General features: G+C 40.3%; 1 protein-coding gene across 4 annotated transcripts in view; it reads left to right on the top strand.

Annotated features, from left to right (window-relative positions):
• Rbbp6 (RB binding protein 6, ubiquitin ligase) overlaps positions 1-4452 on the top strand; it is a 30799-nt gene extending 26347 nt beyond the window's left edge. For all 4 annotated transcript variants that reach the window (XM_051192872.1, XM_051192873.1, XM_051192874.1 and 1 more), the window contains 2 exons: positions 388-2133; positions 2470-4452. In XM_051192872.1, the coding sequence (XP_051048829.1) occupies positions 388-2133; positions 2470-4039 (3316 nt within the window). In that variant the 3' untranslated portion in view covers positions 4040-4452. The remainder of the gene's footprint in view (positions 1-387; positions 2134-2469) is intronic.
• Positions 4453-21700: the final 17248 nt, after the last annotated feature.

The raw sequence follows: 21700 nt of genomic DNA on the forward strand, positions 1-21700 counted from the left end.
GTTCCCTGGAAGTTTGTTTTTTAGACTTAAATTTAAAATGTGGTTTCTCTTAAAGCTAGACTGTCAGCTAGTGTAAGATAAAAATAGACTCATAGCTTAAATAATCAGACAGGAAATTTAAATTTAATTGGCATTTGTTTAATGTTAATAAGCTCATAAAATTCTTCGGTACATTAATGCACTCCACTCTGATTGTCAAGACTTGCCTTTTGTTTTGTAACAAGTGACTTATGTACTTTATTCCATTCCAATAGAGGTCACTGTACCTCTTTAATCATTTAAATTGAAACTTGATGCAAAGAAAGATAACTGTTCGAAAATGCTAGAATAAGTCTATTTGTTATTTTGTATATATTTCTCAACTATCAACTGTGTTTTTGTTTTTAGGTCTAAATCTCCCTATAGTGGTTCATCGTATTCAAGAAGCTCATACACTTACTCAAAATCAAGATCTGGCTCAACAAGGTCACGCTCTTACTCTCGATCCTTCAGCCGCTCACACTCTCGCTCCTATTCACGATCTCCCCCATACCCCAGGAGAGGCAGAGGCAAGAGCCGCAATTATCGTTCACGGTCCAGATCTCATGGATATCACCGATCTAGGTCAAGGTCACCTCCATATAGACGTTATCATTCACGGTCAAGATCTCCTCAAGCATTTAGGGGTCAGTCTCCCACTAAGCGTAATGTACCTCAAGGAGAAACAGAACGTGAGTATTTTAATAGATACAGAGAAGTTCCACCCCCTTATGACATTAAAGCCTATTATGGGCGGAGTGTCGACTTTAGAGACCCATTTGAGAAAGAACGCTACCGAGAATGGGAGAGGAAATACCGAGAGTGGTATGAGAAGTACTACAAAGGATATGCTGTGGGGGCACAGCCTAGACCCTCAGCTAACAGAGAGGACTTCTCTCCAGAGAGACTTTTACCTCTTAATATCAGAAATTCACCCTTCACAAGAGGGCGCAGAGACGACTATCCTGCTGGACAAAGTCATAGAAATAGAAATCTAGGAGGCAGCTATCCAGAAAAGCTTTCAACAAGAGATAGTCACAATCAGAAAGATAACACAAAAGCAAAAGAGAGTGAGAACATTCCAGGAGACAATAAAGGAAACAAGCATAAGAAACACAGAAAACGAAGAAAGGGGGAGGAGAGTGAGAGCTTCCTGAACCCCGAGCTGTTAGACACTTCCAGGAAATCCAGGGAGTCATCAGGTATTGATGACACTAAGACAGATACACTGTTTGTCCTCCCGAGTAGAGACGATGCTACACCTGTTAGGGATGAACCAATGGATGCAGAATCTATCACTTTCAAATCAGTATCTGAAAAAGACAAGAGAGAAAAAGATAAGCCAAAAGTAAAAAGTGACAAGACCAAACGGAAAAGTGATGGGTCTGCTACAGCCAAGAAAGAAAATGTTTTAAAACCTTCTAAAGGACCCCAAGAAAAAGTAGATGGGGAGCGTGAAAAATCTCCTCGGTCTGAACCTCCACTTAAAAAAGCCAAAGAGGAGGGTGCAAAGACAGATTCTGTAAAACCTTCATCATCATCTCAGAAGGATGATAAGGTCACTGGAACTCCCAGAAAAGCCCACTCTAAATCTGTAAAAGAACACCTTGAGACAAAGCCAGTCAAGGAAGAGAAGGTGAAAAAGGACTGTTCCAAAGACATCAAGTCGGAAAAGCCAGCTAGTAAAGATGAAAAAGCCAAGAAGCCTGAGAAAAATAAACTACTTGATAACAAGGGAGAAAAAAGAAAGAGAAAGACTGAAGAAAAGAATGTAGATAAAGATTTGGAGTCATCAGTGAAAATCTCTAAAGTAGAAGGAGCTGAGATAGTGAAACCGTCACCAAAGCGAAAACTGGAAGGTGATGGTGAAAAGCTAGACAGGACCCCGGAAAAGGACAGGATTGCGTCATCAGCTGCCCCAGCCAAAAAAATCAAACTGAACAGAGAAACTGGGAAAAAAATTGGAAGTGCAGAAAATACATCTACTACAAAAGAGCCCTCTGAAAAAATGGAGTCAACGTCTAGCAAAATTAAACAGGAAAAAGTCAAGGGAAAGGCCAAACGGAAAGTAGTTGGGACTGAAGGCTCCAGCTCCACACTTGTGGATTACACCAGGTATGGGGACCGGGGGGTAGGGGGATGGGAAGGGAGCCCCAGCGGCACATGTCCTTTTTGGAAAATGATATCCTTTGATCTTATAAATGTTTATGTTGAGAGCCTGGATCATGGGAATTCCATAGACTAGCCTAGTAGCAGCCTTGTTTCAGGCTAGGTTATAAGAAGGTGGATGAACCACATTGGTCTTTATAGTTTAATCACATGTTTGTGTCTTAAAGCATAATTTTTTTAAAGCTAAAAAGACAACCTATTTTAAGCTGGCTTTTTAAATTTTTATATATGTTTTATCATTAGTAAATTTCTCATTAATAAGAGTATATTCATTCATTTTAGCACAAGCTCAACTGGTGGCAGTCCTGTGCGGAAATCTGAAGAAAAAACAGATACAAAGAGGACAGTCATTAAAACTATGGAGGAATATAATAATGATAATACAGCTCCTGCTGAAGACGTTATAATTATGATCCAGGTTCCTCAGTCCAAATGGGATAAAGATGATTTTGAATCTGAAGAAGAAGATATTAAGTCCACACAGCCTGTACAGAGTGTAGGGAAACCATCTAGTATTATAAAACATGTTACTACTAAGCAGTCCGTTCCAGTCAAGTACACTGAGAAAGAAAGTGAGCAGTCAGAGAAAATTCAGAAGCTCACCAAAGAGGTGAGCCATGAAATGACACAGCATGAGGTCAAAAGCTCAAAAGGCTCTGCATCCAGTGAGAAGGGGAGAACCAAAGACAGGGATCACTCGGTGTTAGAAAAGGAACTCCCGGACAAGAGGAAGAGTAGTGCCCAGCCAGAGAAGGATAGCATCTTGGACCGTCTGAGTGAACAAGGAAATTTTAAGAATCTGTCTCAATCTTCCAAAGAGACCAGGACTTCAGATAAACATGAATCTGTTCGTGGTTCCTCAAATAAAGACTTCACTCCTGGAAGGGACAAGAAAATAGACTATGACAGCAGAGAGTATTCTAGTTCCAAGCGAAGAGATGAGAGAAGTGAGTTAGTAAGAAGGAAGGACTCTCCTCCTCGAAGTAAAGATTCTTCATCTGGACAGAAGAGTAAGCCAAGGGAAGAGAGAGATTTGCCTAAAAAGGGGACAGAGTCCAAAAAAAGTAATTCTAGTCCCCCAAGAGACAAAAAGCCTCATGATCATAAAGCACCCTACGATACCAAACGCTCATGTGAAGAGACAAAGTCTGTAGATAAAAACTCTGGGAAGGAACGGGAGAAGCATGCTGCTGAGGATAGAAACGGGAAAGAGTCCAGTAGTAGTGGGAAGTTGCCATATACACCTAATCCCCCACCAGACCCTGCAGTTGAGAAAGAGCTGGTTGCCGGACAGATTGATAAGAACACCATCAAGCCAAAACCCCAGTTCAGTCATTCCTCTCGTCTTTCCTCTGATCTAACTAGAGAGACTGATGAGGCTGCTTTTGAACCAGACTATAACGAGAGCGACAGTGAGAGTAATGTGTCTGTGAAGGAAGAGGAAGCTGTGACCAGTGTCTCCAAGGACTTGAAAGAGAAAACTGTAACAGAGAAAGCAAAAGAAAGCTTGAATGTAACAGCAGCTATCCAGCCAGGTGCAGACAGGAGCCAGAGTCAGAGCAGCCCCAGTGTTAGTCCAAGTAGAAGTCACAGCCCTTCCGGCAGTCAGACCCGAAGCCACAGCAGCAGTGCCAGCTCAGCAGAAAGTCAGGACAGCAAGAAGAAGAAGAAGAAGAAAGAGAAGAAAAAGCACAAGAAGCATAAAAAGCACAAGAAGCACAAGAAACATGCGGGTACAGACGTTGATGCTGAGAAGAGCCAGAAACACAAACACAAGAAGAAAAAAGCAAAGAAGAGCAAGGACAAGGACAAGGAGAAAGATGACCAAAAAGTGAAATCTGTCACTGTGTGAAGGACGGATGTTTTAATTGACTTAATTACTAAGTCATCTGTATTAAACTCTGTTATAATGTAAAGAGATTCCAGCCTTGTAAATAATGAATGGAAGACCCTGTGCTGCACTTAAAGTATTTGCTGCTTGATTATTTCATTTTTACATCAGAGCTTTATAACGAACTTTTGTACAGAATTGTGAGTTGTGACCATGGAACATGAGAGGTTTTGCTAGGGCCTATTATTTTTAACCACCATTAATTAGTTGGGGTGGAGTTTACTGTACTGTGAAATTTTCACATTTGAATTTTTTTAATTGCCTGGCAAATGCTGGTATCAGTTCAGAAATATCAGCAGAATGATTTGCTGAACTCATTACAGCCCCGTTATGTCACTTTTTGATTACAATAAAAGTTTTCAGTAAACTTTTTACATGTTGAAGATGTACATTATTTAAAGACAATAGTGTCTCATTTCCTCTCTTTCCAATATCCTTCCAGCCTGTAAGTCAAACTGAATAGTCAGGCAAATGTACTTTAGAGGGGGCTGGTAGAAGATCTTCATTTCCAGTAATTAGAAGTTGGGTTTCTAAAAAGGAGTGGGGTGCTTACATCTTAGAGATGAGGAATTGGGCCTCTTCCAGCTGTTTTCTGTTTTGTTTTTTTTTCCCCCCCTTTGGAATTCTGCTACATTATGCTGAATCCCTTGATGAAACAGAAATCATTTAAGCCAAGTGGTTTTTTTCCATCCTCTGCTCCATTGAAAAAAGTAAGTGGTCATGAGACTAACATGGGCCTCCTCTTCACTGCTGCTTTAGGATCCCAGTGATGGCACCAAAAATATTTGGGGATAGGTTTTAGAAGACTTGGAATAAATAGGGCTTTTCATAATCCATGGTTTGGGAACTGCTAGTCTGCTGTCCTCAGGTGCTGTGCAGGAGCCAAGGACTTTTCATAGGTTTACTCTAACAGCAAGGTGCTTTCAGCATGTGTGCCTTGATACATTAGCCTGGAGTATGCCATGTGTATTGTACTGCAACTGTGTACTGGTTCAGTTTCCAGATAAGACATTGGAATGTGATGCTTTTTCTGTGTGTTGTGTGTCCGTGGAGACAGAAGGCATTGGAGCCCTCTAACAGCTGGAGTTACAAGTAGTGAGCTGCCTGGTGTGGATGCTGAGAACCAAATTCAGGTCCTGTGTAAGAGCAGCAAACACTTTTTACCACCATGCCATCTTTCCAGCTCCTGAGACTGGTGTAAAGAAAATTGCTGAGGGTGTGAAAGTCATCCAGGCCCAAGTTCTTTTTTGGAGATGCTGCCTTTGAGCCCAAATACCTTAGCTGTGATGGCTCTGCCTGCCATAATACCAGTCACACTTGTTTGCTCCCACCACTCCAGCCTGCAAGCCACTGAAGCTTTGAGGTAATCCAGCTAGATTACACTCTTTAATTCCTGATGATCAGATCTATAACTTGATCCTGTTTCCTATATCCATTGAAGATTTGGTATACAGACCATCCCATCTTATCTGAGTTGCCCACATTGGGCTCATTCTTTAAGCTTAGCTGACATGCACTTAATTTGCAGCCCACTCCTGCTTTGACAGTTTCCTGGCTACTGACCACCTGAAGGTGTTCCTTTGCAATTAAACTTCCCCAGTGTCATCTGTTGGTGTTTGAACTCCTTGATCCTTCCCATGATTTTTTTGTGACCTACAACTTTTAATATGCCAGCATCCACAGAACCTGTGCCTGCCCCCATTGCCGTGTAATCAGTCCCCTTAACTGCTGGTATACTGACTGTTGTTTAACAGAACTGAAAGCCTTGAATGAATTTAAGAAACAAACACTCAGGCTGAAGACATGTGCGTTAAACGCTTCCATAAGCCTGAGAACTTGAGTTTGAATGCCAAAAACCCAAGTAAAGCCGGGTGCCACATATGCATCTGTAATTCCAGTGTTCCTACAATGAGATGGAAGGTAAAGATCAGAAATTGCCCAGAAGCTTGTGTAAATATATGCAGCATACAACAGACACTCAAGGTGGAAGAGAAGGTCCAACCCCAGGCTTGGCCTTTGACCTCCATATCAGTGTTACAGATTTTATTTTATATGTAAGAAGGCATTTGTTTATTTTTAAAATTACTATTTGCTAGGCACTACCAAGTGCTTGTACTTTATTTGACCATTAAAAATACCTCTGGCCTTTCATGGTACATGTGATTTTTTTTTTTTTTTTTTTCAACCTCTACTATTCATGTTAGTGCCTGACTGGTCCCTACTTGCACCTTGTTGTGAAAAGGAATCTCTGTGTGTGGGGGGGAAAGGGGGGGCCTTTATGCATGTGACTGCAGTGCCCATGGAGGTCAGAAGAGGATGCCATGTCCCCCTGGAGTTGGACTTAACAGGTGGTTTTGTGATTGTCCCAAGTGGGTGCTGAGAACTAAATTCAGTACTCATTGACTGTTGAGCCATCTCTTCTGCCCTTTGGGATTTTTTTTGTTTTTTTCCAATCTTACCATGTAACCCAGACTGTTTTGTTGGTGTTCAATTGAACCTAGGGGTCTTGTATTCCTAGGTAAACAAATGTTCTGACAGTAATCTGTAGCTCTAGCCATCAGACCACCCGTGAACATGTAGTAATCCTCCTGCCTCTGTCTTTTGAGTACTGGGATTAAAGGTGTGTGCCTGCACCTGGTCCCAGTTTCCCAGGTGTGTGTGTGTGTGTGTGTGTGTGTGTATTTGGGAACTATATGGGACAATAGTCAGTATAGTCACTGCTTTGTACCACAGCTACCAGCACTTCTTGCTCCTGCCAAACCATCATTGTCATAAGCTCCCCACCCTCGGCTGAACACCAATGCACTGCACCTTTATCTGCAAAATCAAATTTTTGTGTTATTTGTATTTTTTGATTTAAGACAAGGTCTTATATTCTAACCCCGGATGGCCTGGTTATTTGATATGTAGCCCCAGCTAGCCTCTAACTCCTGCATCAGCCTCCCAAGTGCTGGAACTGCAGGTGTGCGATGACAGATCAGATCAACCTCTGTATCCATGTATGGGCAGAACCCGCATGGCAGAAGAGAGCTGACTCAAGCAACTTTTCCTCTGACCTCCACATGTGTATCCCTTGCTCATGCATGTTCACACACATGCAAACAGGCTTTCATTCTTTTTATGACTGGAAAGTATTCTACTGTGTACAGTACTTTATTTGCTCATCAGTTGGTGGACACTTGTGAATAGTATTAAAATGAAGAGGGAGTATAGGGTATTTTTTGTTTTACAAACTGATTTTGTTTCCTTTGGATATGTACACCAAATGGGTTTGCTGGATCATGGGGGCAGGTTTATTAAAAATAAGGTCTCACTGTGTAGCCAAGGCTGGCTGTCATTCACTGTAGAATGCAGGATGGACTCTGAGCCTTCCACTTCTGTCCCCTGAGTGCCCAGATTACTAGTGTGTGTCACGACATCTGGCTAATTTTTGTGATGGAGTTGCCACATTGCCTGGCCTGGCCTTGCACTTCTTAGCTCAAGGTATACACACACACACACAACCCCAGTTTCCCACCTCTGAATAGTGAGTAATTGTAGCTGTAAAGCAAAGCTCTGTTCTGGCTATTTCTAATCTTTTGAGGAACTTCTATATTTCCATAATTGGATGGCCAATCCAATTGGATGTCAACAATGTATGAAGATTGTGTTGTTCACTTGTCCATATCTTTACCAGCAGCTGACCCACTGCTTTTAAAAGAATTGTGAGTCTAGAGAGATGGCTTAAGTAAAGTATGAAGACCTGAGTTCAGATCCATAGAACCCAAGAAAAAACAGACACGGGCCCCCATTTCTGCAACCCAAGAACTTCTATAAGTGGGAGACAAAGAAAATTCCCAGCAGTTCACAGGCTGGCTCTCCTGACATGCTGAGAGGTGAATAGCAAGTGACCCTAGCAAACTCAAGGTGGAAGTGGGGGGGGGGGCACTGACAACTGTCACCTGTGAAAATGTATACACTAAAAGCATGGAGCTGCTGTATGAATGATGACAACAGCACACTAAATCCAGGAGAACTGAGATTAACAGGACTATGAACAGAGTTCAAAATTCTTTCAGTCACACACAGTATAAGCAGTTTATCAAAGCTGTTTATTCTTTTTGTTGAGAAACTACCTCAGGTATCCCAGGATTGCCTCTGACTCAGTGTGGAGCCCAAGAGTGACTGTGTACTTCCTATCATCCTGGCTCAACTTCCCAAATCCTGCAGTTACAAATATGCACCACCTGAACTGGTCTATATAGTGCTGGGCATCAAACTTGGGGCTTCAGGCTAGTCAAGCAGCCTACCCTCCAAGCATCATCCTCCCAAACCACCTCTTAGTTACCAGCCTTTGAGATCATTTTAGCATCATGTTAAGAATGTTCTTTAAAAATACTGTTAATATCCTTTGCGGGGGTGTAGTTTCAAAACAGGGTTTCTCTGTGTAGCTCTGGCTGTCGTGGAATTCACTCTGTAGACCAGGCTGGTCTCAAAAACAGAGATCTGCCTGCCTCTTCTCCCCCTTCTCCCCAAGTGCTGGGATTAAAGGTGTGAGCCACCAGTGCCCAGCTCTTAATTTCCTTCTTCACTTCACCCTTTTAAAAAACTTAATGGAGCTACACAGGAGCTACATACTTGTCATCCCAGAATGCTATGGCCATGTAGGATGAGTACCACAAATTCAAGACCAACCAGGGCTCCCGAGAGTGAGACCCTGGGTTTTCCATAAAACATTCATGGAAAGTAAACAATGACCTCATTAAAAACAACATGGCTCTTGCATTTTCTTTGAAATGTTACTTTTTCATAGTTCGCTTGAATTTTAGTATTTCCCTTAAAATGTGATTTTTGTTTTAGTAATTTGATTGAAATTGCCATGACCAGGATAAATCTTTTTCAATTTAAGATTTTTTTTTTTTTTTTTTTTTAAGCCAGGTGGTGGTGGCGCATGCCTTTAATCCCAGCACTCGGGAGGCAAAGGCAGGGGGATCTTTGTGAGTTCCAGGCTAACCTAGTCTACAAAGCTACACAGAGAAACCCTATCTGGAGAAACAAAGCCAAACAAACAAAAAGATTTTTATTTTAAAGTCTTCAGTGGTTTTTTTTTAAATTCTAATATGAGACTGGACATACAATTGAGATTCAGAATAAAATACTCTTTTCTGTAAACTTGGCACCTTAGTAAAGTTTATTGTCTAAATGTATTATCCAAGGTTTAATAACATGTAAAGCTAATGGATTGTTTTTCATTTCTTAAAAACCTCAAATTAAAGGTTATCAGGGAATGGGTGATGACGTAGAGAACCAGAAAGGAGGCTGGAATGGGAAGAAGAGGGAAGGGACACCTCCTATTGGCAGCTCCTCATGCATCCCTCCACCCTTGGGAAGCATTGTGTATTGTGCACCCATAGTCTGGAGCAATTGAGAGATGTTCATTTCTGGCTTATTAAGACAGGGTCTTGCTATGTAGTCTCAACAGGCCTTGAACCTACTTAAAGCATACTTCCTGCCTCAGCTTTGTGAAGCCTGACACTGTGGATGTATATCAACACATACCTGGCTGGAATAGTCTCTTTAAAACCACTTTTAAGGACTGGGAAGACTGCTCGGTGGTTAAAGTGTTTGCCACACACCTGTAAAAGAACCCATGTAAATGCCAGGTGGATGAGGTGGCTAGCCTGCCATTCTAGGCCCAGAAGGCAGATCCCCAGAACAAACTGACTAACAAAACTAGTCATATTTCGAACTCTAGATTTGACTGCCAGACTCTGTTAAAAATCACTGACATCATTTTGGGCCTCTATAGTCCTTCCACATGTGTTGCAAACATAACTTCCACACATGAGCTCACACACAGGCCAAAAAAAATGCATATTACATAGCACATGTGAAAATGAAAACCATTATAAAATCACACTTAATATGAAAAATTAAAACTTCACAAGGAAAGCAGGAGACCGGCTACAGTGGTTGTAGCTCTAGGGATGATTTAATCTAGGAAGGAAGCTAGGCCACATGTTTCATGCCATGGCTATTGAGAGATGGGCCATATGGCTTTCATAACGCTGTGGTATTGGCACCAGAATTGACAGACACATTGTCAGAACTGATAGAAAGTTGGGAATTGGGTTGAATGTGAAACTCAATTGTAGAGCTCTGTTGTGTTGTACATCAGCATAAGCAACTGTAAGAAGCATAGGTTTTTCTTTCAATGTACTTTGAAAATATTTTCACATTTTCAAATTTCAAATTTTTTTTTATATAAGACCCTTGGTGTTGGTGAGTGTTCTCATTTCTGGGTTCATCTTATTTTACTAGTTTAAGTATGTTTTTAAACCTGTGAGTCAACTGGATACCTAGACCCTTCATATCTATCTAGGGGTGTGTGTGTGTGTGTATTAATGTCTTAACATATATATCTTAAACATAAGGGACTTCATTTCCCCCTGCTTTTTTCTGTCTCATGTACCCCAGGCTGGCTTCAAACACACTATGTAGTCCAGGAAAACCATGAACTTCTGATCTTACTATAGTTCTGTACCACCTTGATTATACAGTCCAGGGTATAGAACCCAGGGCTTTGTGCATGCTAGGCAAGCAGGCTGTGTCACCAGCTCATCCCTAATATTTTTGATGCTTGTAGTACAAGATCTAGTTTCTACTGGTTTGCTCCTTTTTTACTTTATTTTGCTATTTTTTTTCCTTCTGGTCTTCAAACAATAGAAGCATTCCAATTTTCACAATGTCCTAGCAATTATCCCTTCCTTCCCAGAGCACATATGATCCTTTTGTGTACACACCCCATCCCTACACCAAAGCTCTTCATCTTTTAAACTGAAGTTAGTCATTAAGGCACTTTCCTCAACCAAGATACACATCATCTGGGATGAATTATGCCACTAGAGGGCAGAAGCAGTTACTGATGGTGCTTTCAAGCAGCAATGTTCCTTCCCTCTGTCTACAGCTTATTAAGCCACACAGAAGTGCAAATAGTCATTTGATTTGTAAATGTTAAGCGTCACTGACAGCAAAACAAAAATGCCAATGCAAGCTGCATCATCGCTAGGTGACAGTGATGCACACCTTTAGTCCCAGCACTCAGGAGGCAGAGACAGGATGATCTCTCTAAGTTTGGCCTCATTGCATGGAGAAACCCTGTCTTAAAAAGCAAAAGCAAAAGCAAACAAAAAGTTGCATTGTCTTCATAATTGGATTTGTGCAGGCCCAAACCAACACATTGGTGCACATCTCCCCAAACCCATTCAAATAAAATTTTACCGCTGGCTTAAATCAAAATGGGCCTGTACTATGCTTATGACTAAAATGTCTAAAGTTGAGAGCCAACGAGATGGCTCAGCACCATTGAGCTTGCCTCAGAAGCCTGATGGCCTGAATTAAATCCTAGAATCCACATAAAGTTAAAGCACAGAATTGTCATTGACCTTCCCACCTGTGATGACATCCTTGCAACCCACCCCTCCCCACACACATTATAAGCACTACAGCAGCAAAGACAATATAAAGCACCTCAAAGTTGAGTCATACGATTTTATTTTCCCTGGAATTAATAAAATCTCTCATTTTAGAAAATGGTTAGCAGTAGATCCCAGAAATATGGCTTCCTCTCAGTACATTCAAAACTGAGCTAGGGCAGAACAGTGTCATCTCTTGTTTGGAGTAGGGGATGCATGCTCTAGCAAATCCCTGACTAGGGTTCTCAGAAGGTAAAAATGTCTAACCTGTAATTTCAGAGATTCTCTTACCCCATGGACTCTGTATGAAAAATTATTTTCACACATACTTGAAGAAAAGTCTCTATAACTTCTGATGTAAGGAGTTCAAAGCCATTTGAAGAATCCATTTCTATACAGGAATTTTTGTGGCACTTTCTTTGTTCTAAGTATATTTGTTTTTACATTTTATTTTTTTAAGTGAAGTGTGTGTGTGTGTGTGTGTGTGTGTGTGTGTACAGGCAAATGCATGGTGTGAGGGTCAAAGGGGAAACCAGTGGACAGTTCCCACCACTTGAGTCTCAGGGATTGAACTCATATCCTCAAGCTTGGTAGTAGCTAGCTAACTACTTTACCAGACCTACCTCTGTTTCTGAGCTGTATAAAACATCTGATGTCTTCATCTCCATTGGGGATTTGATCATCATCATGACATTAGAGCTGAACCAGCGGAACATCATCTTTAACTGGTCCATTTTCATGATGATGCTGTTGGGGAATCAGCTCTTTCTGTGGAGGGAGAGAAAGGTCTTTGAGAAGTGTGAACATCCTTCTGTCCTGTGTTAGTTCAGTCTATTAATATCTTCAATTCTTCATGACATTTACCTTCCAATACTAGGTCATTAGTTTTGACCAGCATCCCCCCCACTTTCTGGTTTTTTTTTTTTTTTGTTTGTTTGTTTTTAATTAAAGACAAGTTCTTGCTATATAGCTCTGGCCGTACTGGATCTCAACTTATAGACCAGGCTGACCTCAAATTCACATAGCTCTCCCTGCCCCTGCCTCTTGAGTGCTGGGTTAAGACATAGCCACCACACTCCACTGGTCTTGACTTGTTTTTAGCCTTGGAGTTTTTCTTTTGAATTTTGCTGTGGTTGTCTTGGCATGTTTTGTTTGTTTGGAGCTTGCTATGAGAAACATATTTCTAGACTTCTGTCCTTAGTCTGTCCTTTACACCCCTCCTTTGGTGCCCACTCTCAGCTGCTCCCTCCCACTTCAGGTGAAGCCATCTTCTAAGTAGGTTTGTAAAGTTCAACAGGTGCCTTGCTGGTTTACATGTGGGCCTTTTCTATCTGGAAAGCCATGCCCTTTGGCTATTAAAAAAAAAATCATGATTTGTGGATGGTATTTTTCATTTGTTTTTGCATATTTTTTCTTGGGCTAATTATTTAGATTTTTATTCCCTGGACTGAATGTCTAATATTTTCATCCTTTTGTGTAAGGCGTACAGTTTTTCCACCCGCCGCCCGGTCTTGTCCCGCCGCCGCGCCAGCCCTAAATAACACACTGAGACTCTGTATTTGATATAATTCTTTTGGCCAGTTACTTTTTTCTTATTGGCTAGCTCTGTCTTAAGTATTAACCCATTTCTATGTATTTCCACGTGTTCTTACCAGCGAGAGGTGGCTGGCGGTTCTGCCTTCTCCAAACTCTCCATCGTGACTCCTTTTTACTACTTCCTCTTTCCTCCTTGTTTCCTAGTCCCTCCTATCTTCCTTTCCTATTGGCCTAGTGCTTTATTCATTAACCAGTATAAGAAACATATACAGAATGACATCTCCCATCATCTCCTCTTTTCTGTCTAAATAAAAAGAAGGGTTTTAACCTTGACATTGCAAAATATATAACACAACAGTTATCCAATAAGAATCACAGTTAACAATATTTAGTCCAAGATTTAAGAAAATATTCCGTCATCTGTTCTATCTTTGTGTGTCTAAAGTCTAAGTAACTTATCTTTAAGCCTAACTAAGGAAAACTATAACCATAACTATCTGTCTTCAACTCCTTCAAAGACCACAGAAGGATAATATATAAACTATACAAATGACAGAGACATCTTGCCTTTGTCAGTCACCTGAAGTTCTTCTGTAATCTTCCATCTTCAGCCCATAGGCCATAGTGTGTCTGGCAGACTCTTCAACAAAGCAGGAAACTTTAAACTGTCTTCTTGTATTGGCAGTTTGTCAGTCACTTTCCTCTGTGTCCTGCAGACTGTTTGGCAGACTCTTCCATGAAGTAGGAACTCTATTGCAATGTCCATCTTGAATCAGCAATCACTTTTCTATGGGTCCTGCATGTCCAGTTTATATAGCACAAAGTCAAACAGTCCAGACAAGAGCAGTATCTTGTCCAAATGGCTAGTCTTGCCATATTGAAAGAAAACTCCATAACGAGTTTCTTCAATGTCCATCTTCCTTTCTGGTGCAGGTGGTATTGCCAAGAGCAATTATGTCTCACTGTCACGAAAACCCTAAACCATTTTAAATGCCATATTCTGTAGGTCTTTGAAATGTTTGAAGAATGCCTATTCATCTGAAATACATCTCTGTATATCTAGAAAACTTAACTAACTTAACTATAATATCTGACTATCATAGATACTATCTATAATCTGTATTGAATTATACATTACATTTCTAAACAATACTTAAACAAGAGGAGAAATATACATATCACAAAATTGACCTTAAATTGTATCAATAAATGAAAATCCATTCCAAAACAAAGTAATCATATCTATACCATAATCCCCTTTTTACCTTTAAAAAGAATTGGCTGTGATCATTAACCATTTATAACCAAGTCCATTTAAATGAAAACAAACATTTATAAACAATATTTGGGAATTTGGGCGTCGTTCTTTCCAAACTACTTCCTGCTGGTAAAGGGCACTGTCATGGGGGAATCCTAGGAAAACGCAGAAATCCTGGTTGTAGTCTGCAAGGCTGCTTTGTCCAAGCTGTTTTGAATGTTGGATCACCTGGTACTCTGTTTCAGGGGGTCTGGCTCAAACCACATTAGTCTGGAAGGAATCCACAGCTTTTTATTTTCTGTGGAAACAAAAATAGAAATCCTTTTCCCCAGTAACTTGTTCTTAGACTTAAATTTTTGAATCAAAGCATTTTTAACATATATAAATTGAATTAATTCAGCAGCATTTGTTTTAACAGTTGTTTCCTCAGCAGTCAAACAATACAAAGACAATATAATGCCATACAGTATCCATATTCTCTCCATCTTTATGTGGCTTTTTTATTACTCTGTTTCTTTTACTTTTATTTTTTGAGACAGGGTTTCTCTGTGTAACTTTTATCTGTCCTGAAATTCACTTTGCATACTAGGTTTACTTGGAAATCACAGAGATCTGCTTGCCTATGTCTCTCAAATGCTGGGATTAAAGGCGTGTGCCGACACACCCAGATGTTCTCTGTCTTTTTAAAACCATTTTTTTTTTTTTATTCTCTTCTAAGCCTACGTATTTTTTAAAAACATACTGTAAACCTTTAGAGGTTTTTCTTCATATGAATCTGTCTTTCCTGCAAATCTTTATCTTTTTCTGGCCATGAGTCTTTATCTGTTAAACAACAACATTGCTAAAATGAAAGTCTTTGTTGTTTCTGCCGCGATTTACCAAAGATGGCAGCGGCTGTTTTACCGCCAGCACTGAGAGCTGTGCTCACTGCCTTGATCTGCATGCTGCCTGCTTGGAGATGTGGTCACTGCCATTGCAAGCTCTCGTACACACCAATAAATTGTTAGCAGTGCTTTTTAAAAGCCGTGCAGTTTTTTGCTGCTTATGCTGAGTCAGGAACCTTCCCTTAAAGGAGACACGCGAATATCTGCTTGTCTCTCGCAAAGCAGAGTTCAACCAAGAAAAATGCTGCTACCAAGAATCCTTGCTTGTCTCTGTTCTTTTGTTTCTAAAACCCTTTTTTAAGCTTTTGTTAAATTTTAAGTGGAAGTTCTTTTAGCCACATGGGTGCCATATGTAAAGCTTACAGTTTTTCCACCCGCTGCCTGGTCTTGTCCCGCCGCCACACCAGCCCCAATTAACACACAGAGACCCTGTATTAGATATAATTCTGTTGGCCCATTACTAGTTTTTTATCGACTAGCTCTGTCTTAATTATTAACCCATTTCTATGTATTTTTATGTGGTTTCCTTACCGGGGAGTGGGGCAGACGTCTGGTCTCCCCCGTCTCTCCATCTTGACCCTCCTTATTACTACTTCCTTCTTCCTCCTCATCTCCTAGTCCTGCCTATCTTGCTTTCCTATTGGCCAACAGTGCTTTATTCATTAAACCAGGATGAGAAACATATATACATAATGTATGCTATTGTGTTGTCTCTACATTGTTTAACTGCTGAAAAAAATAACAACAACTGATAAAGGAAATGCTGCTGCATTAATTCAATTTATATGTTTTAAAAATGCTTTGATTCAAAAATTTAAGTTCAAGGACAAGTTACTGGGGAAAAGGATTTCTATTTTTGTTTCCACAGAAAATAAAAAGCTGTGGATTCCTTCCAGACTAATGTGGTTTGATCAAGCCAGACCCCTGAAACAGAGGACCAGGTGATCCTACATTCAAAACAGCTGAACAAAGCAGCCTTGCAGACTACAGCCAAGATTTCTGCATCTTCTTAGGATCCCCATGACAGCGCCCCCTATCAGCAGGAAGTAGTTTGGAAAGAACGACGCCCAAATTCCCAAATATTGTTTATAAATGTTTGTTTTCATTTAAATGGACTTGGTTATAAATGGTTAATGATCACAGCCAATTCTTTTTAAAGGTAAAAAGGGAATTATGGTATAGATGTGAATACTTTGTTTTGGAATGGATTTTCATTTATTGATACAAATTTAAGTTCAATTTTGTCATATGTATATTTCTCCTCTTACTTAGGTATTGTGTTTTTATAGCTCATTTAGAAATGAAATGTATAATGTAGTACAGATTATAAATAATTACCTATGGTAGTCTAAGCTTAGAGTTAAGTTAGTTAAGTTTTTCAAGATACACAGAGATGTATTTGAGATAGATAGGAATTCTTCAAACATTTCAAAGACCTACAGAAATGGCATTTAAAATGGTTTAGGGTTTTTCTTGACAGTGAGACATAAATGCTACTGGCAACACCACCTGCATCAAAAAGAAAGATGAAGATGGACATTAAAGAAACTCATTATGGAGTTTACTTCCAATATGGCAAGACTAGCCATTTGGACAAGATACTGCTCTTGTCTGGACTGTTTGACTTTGTGCTGTATAAACTGGACATGCAGGACCCACAGAAAAGTGACTGCTGATTCAAGATGGACATTGCTACAGAGTTCCTGCTTCATGGAAGAGTCTGCCAGACAGTTTACAGGACACAGAGGAAAGTGACTGACAAACTGCCAATACAAAAAGACAGTTTAAAGTTTCCTGCTTTGTTGAAGAGTCTGCTAGACACACTATGGCCTATGGGCTGAAGATGGAAGATTACAGAAGAACTTCAGGTGACTGACAAGGCAAGATGTCTCTGTCATTTCTAGAGTTTATATACTATCCTTCTGTGGTCTTTGAGGGAGTTGGAGACAGATAGTTATGGTTATAGTTTTCCTTAGTATTAAAGATGTTTCTTAGACTTTAGACACAAACATAGAATAGATTATGGAATATTTTCTTAAATCTTGCTAAATGTTAATGGACTAAATATTGTTAACTGTGATTCTTATTTGATAACTGTTGTTTTATACATTTTGCTATGTTAAGGTTAAAACCCTTCTTTTTATTTAGACAGAAAAGAGGAGATGATAGGAGATGCCATTATGTATATATGTTTCTCATACTGGTTTAATGAATAAAGCACTGTTGGCCAATAGGAAAACAAGATAGGCAGGACTAGGAGATGAAGAGGAAAGAGGAAGTAGTAAGGAGAGACCGGGGAGACCAGATGCCTGCCCCACTCCCCGGTAAGGAAACCACATAAAAATACATAGAAATGGGTTAATAATTAAGACAGAGCTAGTCGATAAAAAACTAGTAATGGGCCAACAGAATTATATCTAATACAGGGTCTCTGTGTGTTAATTGGGGCTGGCATGGCGGCAGGACCAGACCCGGCAGCGGGCGGAAAAACCTTACTCTTTACACCTTACACTTTTGTCTTAATTTTATCTTTTTAAAATATTTATTTATTTATTTATTTATTTATTTATTTATTTATTTATTTATACTGGAGCCAGTTCTCTCCTTCTACCATGTGGGTTCTAGGGATCAAACTCAGGTTGTCATGTTTGGTAGCAAACGCTTTTACTTACTGAGCCCCCTCACCTGTTAGGAAGTTTCTTCAACATTTTCCAACTTTTTATTTCTGCTGATTTAGTGTAACTTCTCAGCATCCTATTATTCAGCTTTCTAGCCATCTCCTTTTCTACTACCCTGTTCTTTTTCATGGCTATGATAGGACATGTGAAGATATGGTATGTTTTCAAAAGGCTTTCTTAGCACTCTCTGCGTTAGAAGTACGTAGGTGTGAGTTTGTCAGGTGGGTTTTGCTACGAGGTGCTCTGTGGGTCGTTTTGTTGGGGGTTTTCCAGGCAGCATGTTGGTGTGGGTTTGTCAGGTGGGTTCCAATCTAGGGGTACTCAATGGGTCATTTTGCTGGAAGTTTGTTAAGTATTTTTCCTCTTCACATTGGACTCCTCTGCTCCAAAATGCTGCAGAGATGTGACTGTCATAAAACTGCATACTGGGAACTTGGGGAGCCAAGTGGGCTTTGTTTGTAGACTTGAACTTCACTGCAGAACCCCTTCTCTGCTGTGCAGGTTCCCCAAGTCCACAGTCCTTCTGTTCAGTGAGGCTCAAAAGGGCCCTCATATTGAGACCACTTGAGAATTTTATAAAATACTGAAGCCTGGGTGGGTGCTGCTCCAGAATTTTCTATTTCATGATACACACTAGGACTTTAAAGTCTTCCCCAACAGAGTTCATTGTACAGCCAAAATCAAGGCCACAGCTCTGATTGAGCCTCCTGAGTCTGCCTCTGTGCTTGTGCCAGGTGAGCTCCTTTCAATCTTTCTTCATTCTTGCTTGCAGAATTCCCTCCTACCAGTTAGTGGCCAGCGTCAGGTTCTGAGAAACAGAGGGGCTCACAGATTGCAAAGTAATGTGAAGGCTTTATACAGAAGCAAAGAAATGGTATAGGTCAGGGACAACAGACCATATAAATGATAGTATATTCAAGGGTCCTAGGTTATTGTCTGAAAATTCTGTTGTAAGGTTTAGAAGGAGGAGGGGCTGGTTGCTAGGGGATGTAATTTGGGTGGTTCTCTGTTTTGGTTGACAAGCTTAGATTATATAAGCCTTTTCTCCATGTTCTTGTCCCATGATGCATTGGATTTTAATTTTGTGCATGCCAAATTTGCATACCCATAAGATGGTAAAGGAATTCTCCCTAAGAGTTCACTTAGAGGACACAGTTCCACATTATTGGCACATAACCAAAACTAGTCTAGGCTATACTGGTCTTGACTTTCCAGGCCTAGATGAGCTCTAAATGAGTGTGGACAGAAAACAAACTGCAGGAAAGGGGAGCTTGGAGGCCAGTTGCTGCAGTCAGCAGAAGATGCAGGGCCAGGGCAAGACTGAGGAGTTCTGGTCCAAAGATCTGGCCCAGCATCCGCAGTTCACAGTGCTGTTTCTCTTTGGCACACTTCAGCATGTCTTCCAGGTTACCAGTTGTCTGTTTTAGTTTGGCTGTCAACCAGTTTGTTACTGGTCTCTGCCTCCTTGACTTCAAATCTTTATTCCTTCCTCATGTTTGTCATCTTTTTTTTAAAAGACATACTTACCTTATTTTATATATTCGTGTGTTTTACACATACATACACCAAGTTCAAGGTGCCAGAATTACCAGCGGAGGGCATCAGCTCTTCTGGAACTAGATGGTTGTGAGCTACTGTGTGGGAGCTGGGTGCTTTGCCTATATGTAAGTGTAGGTGCCAGCAGAGGTCAGAAGAGGGTATCTGATCCCCTGGGACTGGAGTTGCATAGAGTTGTGAGCTGTCGTGTCTATGATGGGAACTGAACCCCAATCCTCTGTAAGAGCAGCAAGTGTTCTTAACTGAGGAGCCATCTCTCCAGCCCTGTTCACTTCTTATTTATTTGTTTATTTATTTTGGCATGGGAATGTTTCATATTCTTGAACCCCTGCTGAAGCTTGGCACCTTTTCCAAGATTGCCTTGTAATTGACTAAAAATTTATGTCTGGATTCTCAATTTTATTCCATTGATTTCCATAGAGAGACAGATGAATAAATGGTATGTATATATGCCTACAGATATTTACCTATACACCAGCCCCACTGAATCTTTATGGGATGTTTTGAAATTAAGAAGTGTGAATTTTCCAACTTTGTTCTTAAAATTTTTAAAGTTTTATCTATTTTTAAAATTGTTTTATGTGTATGGGTGTTTTGCCCACATATATGCATATCACATGTATGTAGTACCTGCGGAGGCCAGAAGAGGGTGACATGTCCCCTGGAACAATAGTTACAGATGGTTGTGAACCACGGTGTAGGTGTGAGGAACTAAATTAGGTCCTCTTTGGGAGTAGACAGTATTTTGACTGCTGAGCTGCCTCTCCAGCCAGTGTTCTAAAAATTTTTAAAGATTATTTTGGTTATTCTCAGGCCCTTCCATTTCCGTTAAAATTTTAGGCTTATCTTGTCTATTTCTGAAAAAAACAATGGCTAGGATTTTACTTTTGATGCTATTATAAATCAAGTGGCGTTTAAAGTTTCATTTGCTTTTAGTTTTAAAAAAATTTCCTGTGTGTGTAAGTTTGAGCACATACCATGGTGAATCAAAGGGCAATTTTCAGAAGTCAATTTTCTTTTTCTACCATGTGAGCCCAAGGATCCAGCTCAGATAGTCACCCATAGCAATAGATCCCTTTTCTGACTGGCCATCTCTCTGTCAATGTTCCTGAACAGTGCAGGATTTTTACTTATAAACATGCTTCTTTAAGGTTAAAGGGCTGTCAGAGCAGTTCTGGGGACCTGGGTTCAACTCCCAGCATACACCTGGTGGCTCACACCACTCTGTAACTCCAGTTTCAAGGGATATGACTGCCTTTTCTGGCCCCTGAAGGCACCAAGCGCACATGTTGGGCACAGATATACATGCAGACAAAATGCACATACAGATAAAAACAAAAGTAAACTTTTAGAAAAATACTACTTCTTTCTACTCATTTATTAAGTATTTGTAATTATGAAAGGATGTTGGGTTTGAGCAAATGCTTTCTCCCACAGCTTTTGACATGGCTATGAATTAGGTTTTATCCTAATTTTATTAACAGAGTCTTGTATTCATTTGCTTTCTTATGTTAATCTAACTCTACATTTCTGTGCTAAATCCCACTGGTGTATAATTCTTTTCTATGTATTACTGAATTCAGTTCGCTGGTATTTCCCCAACTAAAGAGATACTGGTTCTGGTTTTCTATCTCACTGTTATCTGATTTTGGTATCAGGCTCATGCTGTTCTCATAAAAGGAGTTTGAAAGTGTCAGTGACTCTTCCCGAGTTAATGTTTATGCATGATGCGATGTCCTGATCAGGCGTCTCCTTTGGCATATGAGACTTAGTTGTGTTGTTGCCATTTGTTTGAAAGGCTCTGCTGTCTCTGTTGTGGTGTCCCTTCTGTTGTTGGCTGTTGGGTCTCTCTGTGAACTCTCTGGTCCCCTTACATTTCATGTCTTCACATTTGCACTGTGATGTATTGATTCTTTTATCCTCCAAAATTAGTTTTATTGAAAGTTTCATCCTTATTTTCCACATCCTTTACTTTTCTATGAATTTTAGAATTGATGTCTCAATATTTTGACTGCAATATTCTGTATAACACAAGATTTCCTATATTAGTCATTTTCAGATTGCCTGTCACAATGGTTTTATGAACACTCACTGGAGGATGGAGAGATGGCTCAGTGGTTAAGAGGGTTTGCTGCTCTTTCAGAGAACCTGAGTTCAGTTCCCACCACCCATTCTGCCAACTCACAACCACCTATAACTCCAGTTCCAGAACTCCCTCTTCTGGACTCTGAGTGAACTGCACACACACACACACA

This window comes from Phodopus roborovskii, unplaced genomic scaffold (assembly GCF_943737965.1).
Source record: "Phodopus roborovskii unplaced genomic scaffold, PHOROB, whole genome shotgun sequence".
In the NCBI taxonomy this organism is placed as follows: Eukaryota; Metazoa; Chordata; class Mammalia; order Rodentia; family Cricetidae; genus Phodopus; species Phodopus roborovskii.